The 5377-nt window shown below is 35.9% G+C and overlaps 2 protein-coding genes across 2 annotated transcripts; one reads left to right on the forward strand and one right to left on the reverse strand.

Annotated features, from left to right (window-relative positions):
* LOC126554646 (uncharacterized) lies at window positions 1-2021 on the reverse strand. Its single transcript, XM_050209704.1, has 2 exons — window positions 977-2021; window positions 1-872 (listed from the first exon to the last, which is right to left on the reverse strand). The coding sequence occupies exons 1-2, from the start codon at window positions 2019-2021 to the stop codon at window positions 1-3; spliced, it is 1917 nt and encodes a 638-aa protein (XP_050065661.1).
* A 994-nt stretch (window positions 2022-3015) lies between these two features.
* On the forward strand, window positions 3016-4668 carry LOC126554647 (zinc finger MYM-type protein 1-like). The gene is made up of 2 exons (XM_050209705.1): window positions 3016-4513; window positions 4582-4668. Exon 1 carries the CDS (start codon window positions 3202-3204, stop codon window positions 4477-4479), a length of 1278 nt encoding a protein of 425 aa, XP_050065662.1. The 5' UTR covers window positions 3016-3201; the 3' UTR covers window positions 4480-4513; window positions 4582-4668.
* Window positions 4669-5377: the final 709 nt, after the last annotated feature.

The following is a 5377-nucleotide window of genomic DNA, read 5'->3' on the forward strand; positions in this document are numbered from 1 at the left end:
CTAGAGACAAGATCTCTTTGCTAAAGCACTCCGCTCAAACCGTTTTTTTGCTTCGTTCAAGTCATGTATTCTTAAAGATTGAGGTCCATTGATCTTCTTACGCAGGAACTTTGAATAGATTATTAGCCAAGCTATTCCTCGTATCATTTGGTTCCATTCTGAGTAGTGTCCTAATACATCATTTACTGAGTTGTTTGCTACAAGTACTAGTTTCACTTTACGTACTTCAGGTAGCTCTTCATTCACGTTGATTATTGGATTTAAGATCCAATCCTTCTCATTCCTTTCCAACCAGGTGGGTCCCTTCCACCACAATTTTGCTTCTAAAAGCTCCCGTGGTCCCAAACCTCTTGAAGGGATATCCGCTGGGTTTTCATGTGTTCCTATATGGTTCCACTGGCTGACCTCTGTAACATCCATGATTTGAGCTATTCGATTTGCAACATTTATTTTTAGCCGGCTGCCCTGGCTATTTAACCACCCTAGTACTATAGTTGAGTCTGTCCAAAGCTTGAACTGATGAATGTTGATTTGCCATGATTCAGCAACTCGGTGAGCTAATAATAATGCACCGTTGAACTCAAGGCGTGGGATTGTGCTGCCTTTTAGTGGGGCCACTCGAGTTTTAGCGCATAGAAGTCTGGAATACCATTCTCCATCGCTGCTCTGAGTACGAATATAGATACAGGCTCCATATGCTTTCTCCGAGGCGTCGCAAAATCCATGTACATCTATGATCTCAGTGCGCTCGGGAATAGCCTTTCTTGGAATGGACAATTCCTTTAGCTGCTCAAGATCATCATAAACCGAATCCATCTTTGCTGAATGTCTACCGGAAGCCGTGCATCCCAGTCTATCTTCATAGACCACAGCTGTTGTAAGAATATTTTTTCCTTCACTAAAACTGGTGACAAGAACCCAAGCGGGTCGAAAATTTTGTTCAGATCAGAGAGTATAGCTCTCTTCGATAACGCACCTTCTGATGATCTTGCTCTGATGTCATATTGAAAATGGTCTGCGACTGGTTTCCACTGCAACCCGAGTGACTTGACCGTGTCATCGTCTCCTATATCTAATACGAACAAAGGATCGTCAACACACTTGGACATGTTTCGCAAAACAAATTCGGAGTTGGAACACCATTTCCTTAATGGTAACTTTGCTGAGTTTAGCACTGAGCTAACATCTATTTGTAACCGACAGCAGTCTTCCTCTGTATCGGCTCCCGTCATTAGATCGTCCATGTAGAAATCTTCGGCAATCACCTTTGAAGCTTTCGGTAATTCCTTCTCGACACTTTTTGCGAGTGCTATAAGACAGTAGGTTGACAGAAATGAGGCAGGAGTTGTTCCATACGTGACTGTAGTTAGCTGGTACGACCGTAGTAATTCTTGTGGGCTGGATCTCCAAACAATTCTTTGTAAGTCCCAATCTTCCGTTGCCACCTTTATTTGGCGAAACATTTTTTCTATATCCGAAGTTAAGACAAATTGATGCTTGCGGAAGCGAATGAGGATTGAAAATAAATCTTGCTGAACAACTGGACCACACCTCAAGACATCATTAAGAGATATGCCAGATGTACTTTTGGCAGAGGCATCAAAAACCACTCGGACCTTTGTAGTTAAACTTGATGCCTTTATTACCGAATGATGTGGTAGATAGATGGGATTCTGCGTCTGAACTGAATCGGCCATTACTTGAACCATGTGTCCCATTTCAATATATTCGTTCATAAATCGTATGTACTCGGCCTTCAGATGCTCATCATGTTGTAATCTTTTCTCAACGTTCAAAAAACGTGCCGCCATAGGTAATGTAGCCCCTAATTCACTGATTGCCTGTTTGGTGGGAAGCCGTACGATAAAACGTCCCTCCTCATCACGGATGGTGTGTTGCTTAAAATGTTGGAGTGTTTCTTGCTCTTCTTGACATCTCTTATTCGCCTTTGATGCTCGGCTATAGCTTGTATCTTCAATGCTGCTGAGAACCTTCCAATCTTCCTCTATTGTTTGTCCCATTGAGAAAAGTGTCGATGAATGCTGGTTAAAAAAGTTCTCCTGTTACGAGCCATCCGAAGCTACTTTCATGTAATGTGACTGAACCTATATTTAGTGGTATTTTTTTTGTTCCCAAAACATCAAAGAACTAGCCACCTCCAATAAGCAGATCGATACCTTGAGGTTGATGGAAATCCGGATCAGCTAGAAGTGGAGCCACAGTCCCTGGTATACTCCATCCACCTGCAGGCTCTGGACAAGACGCTAATCCTCCGACTATATTAGGCAATATATAGCAAGAAATATTTATACTAAATTCACTCGTTCTTGATTCGACCTTCAACTCACTACATGACCTTGCTCTTAACCGATTGTCTCCAATACCACTTATTGGTAATAAAGACTTCTTACATGTAAGTTGTAATAGATTTGCATATCTTTTTGACACAAAGTTGACTTGGGAACCGCTATCCAAGATAGCTCTGCACTGGCGCCGTCCACCATTTTTATCTCGAACTATAACTACAGCTGTCGCAAGAAAGGTTAGGTTAACACTCCTATAATATATAATAATGATCCATACGGCACCTAATGTACAGCATAGCGGTACTCACTTGCCCGCTTTTTGTTTCTATTGTGTTCTGTTTCCACCAAAAAAAGTCCAAGGTGTTTTAGGTTCATTTATCGTCAAACCTTTTACACGATACAAAGATATGCACGAGAGCTGTAGAAACCATATTTCCAATAATTGTCACCGAGGAGCAATCGAAGCAGCAAAAAGTTTTATGGATGAAGTGCCTATAAATATATGATGGTATCCGGGCACCAAAAAGAACTAGAACAAAATCGAAAAATTGTTTCGTCCATAATTTCAAGTGCACTATTTTGCGGAACCCATGATCTACCTTTAAGAGGAAAAGGTCAAAATAAAGGTAATTGAATAAAATAATTATATTATTATAAAATACTCAATTTTTAAATCACGTATTTTTATTTTTATTTTTTATGCAGGTGTTTTTTATGACTTAATTCAAATGCGAATTGAAGCTGGTGATCATTCTCTAGAAAACCATATTGAAAAAGCCAAGCGAAATGCTACTTACACATCTCCACAAATTCAGAATGAAATTATCAATATAAGTGGAACAGTAATTAAAAATGATATTATAAATGATGTCAAAAGGCTGTAGCTTTCAGTATAATGGCAGACGAAACCGCCAATATCTCAGGAACAGAGCAATTGTCTATTGGTATTAGATTTTTCGATGATGAGAAAAAAGCTATCAGAGAAGAATTTTTAGGCTTCATTGAATTACATGCTATGGATGCTGTCAACATAGCTAGTGCAATCGATAATTTTATTCAAAACGAAGGTCTCGATGGAACGAAGCTTTTTGGACAAGGCTATGATGGTTGCGCAACTATGGCAGGGAAGATCAATGGAGTGCAATCGATTTTACGAGACAAATATCCACATGCTCTATTTTTTCACTGTGCTAGTCATAAGTTAAACTTGGTGGTCAATGATTTAAATTGTGTTCCAGAAATACGTAACACAATTTCAATGGTAAAGGATATTATAAATTTTTCTCGCGAATCTGTTTTACGTAGGAAATGTATCCCAAACATACCATCATTCTGTGAGACATGGTGGTCTCAAAAATATAGAAGCATTTCAATTTTTAAAGAAAATTTTGAGATAATTATACATGCTTTAGACAAATTATCAAAAGATGGAAACACCGCAACAAGAAAAGTTGCTTTTCAATTGCATTCTGCATCAAATAAAAGTATTTTTATAATGAGTGTTATCCTCATAGCAAAATACTCTAAATTATTAGAGCCTGTCGCGAATGCCCTGCAGTCAAAAACTTTGGATTTACTGAAATGCTCAAATTATATTAAAAAAATAGTGGACATAGTGAAAGATCACCGTGAAAACGCTGACACGGAAATTGAACAAATTTTAATTGCTGCAAACATAACAGCTGAGAATATAGGAACAGAAATTAATCTTCCTAGGATTGTGGGAAGACAACAACATCGATCGAATCCTCCAGTATCGAATACAACTGAATTCTGGAAGAGGTCTTTGCTAATTCCATACATGGATTCATTGATATCCTCCTTGGAGCGGAGATTTTCTGATGAAAACTTACCAGCTTTTTCAATTTTTTTACTACATCCTTCAAATATGTTAGATATAAACATCAAAGAATTTAAATTTAAAATAAATGATTTTGCCGATTATTACCAAATTAAAGATATAGATAGTGAAACAGAATTATGGTACAACGTTTGGAATGAGAAAAAACTGGCTAAAAATAAACTATCAGACATGGAAATGAGTGAAATAGTGGGAGAAACAGATATTTTCTTTCCTAAAATAAAGCAAGCCTTGCATATATCTTTAGCCCAGCAATGTACAACCAGCACCATTGAAAGGTCATTCAGTACTTTACGAAGGGTAAAGACTTAGTTGCGTTCAACGATGACTGAAAATCGTCTAAATGGTAAATTAAAATAGCTTTTTCATATCAATGAAAATTATATTAATTATATATAATGTAAATTATTTTAGGTCTCTGCATACTAAGCGTGCATAGAAAGCTGATAGATGAAAAGAAGGAAGAGCTACAACAGAAAATTCTAAGTAGATTTTGTGAAGATCCTAGACGATTGTCATTAATATAATTAATTATACGTATTAAATTGTTTTATTCAATTTTTTTTTTTTTTTATTTTATTACCTTTTTTATTTTACTTTCAATTATTAATATATTTATTATTGGCATTTTTATAATCTTGTTTTAATTTGCCCCCCCCCCCCTGATTGAAATCCTAGCTACGCCCATGAACATAACTACAGAACTCAATAAATACACAAAAAATACTAAAAACAATATAAAATTATTAAAGGATAGTTTTTCAAAATTTATAAATGAAGAAAATATAAATAACTTACAAGAAAAAACAAATCAGGAGAATATGGTCCAAGGTATCCAAGAAATAATTTACAATTTAATTTCAGCAATTCTAAAAATTACAAACAATGAAAAAGATACAAATATTTATTTACACTGTAAGCTACATAAAATTCCCGCAAGGATCATAAAATCAAAAATACTGTATAACGATTTAACAAAATTAAAAAGAGCAATCGAAAGAGATGGATATGAATTAACTATACCATTAAAACATTTTCATACATATTATAACTTACCAATTACCGAATGTCAATTTTCAAAATCGGCAAAATGGACACTATATCAATATATTCCTACTCATTTTAAGTTCCACGAGTCTATTTGTATTATATACTCAGAAAAAACATATATAGCAATAAATTCCATGAATGGTGAACACAGGATAATATC

The sequence above is a fragment of the Aphis gossypii genome, unplaced genomic scaffold (assembly GCF_020184175.1).
Source record: "Aphis gossypii isolate Hap1 unplaced genomic scaffold, ASM2018417v2 Contig00569, whole genome shotgun sequence".
NCBI classification, from domain to species: Eukaryota; Metazoa; Arthropoda; class Insecta; order Hemiptera; family Aphididae; genus Aphis; species Aphis gossypii.

Excerpts from the sequence above, each read along its gene's own strand:
- LOC126554646 (XM_050209704.1), bottom strand. The coding sequence starts at position 2,021 with ATGGGACAAACAATAGAGGAAGATTGGAAGGTTCTCAGCAGCATTGAA. Across the intron at positions 873-976 it reads CAGAGCAAGATCATCAGAAG|CTGTGGTCTATGAAGATAGA; the intron begins GTGCGTTATCGA and ends TTCTTACAACAG.
- LOC126554647 (XM_050209705.1), top strand. The coding sequence starts at position 3,202 with ATGGCAGACGAAACCGCCAATATCTCAGGAACAGAGCAATTGTCTATT.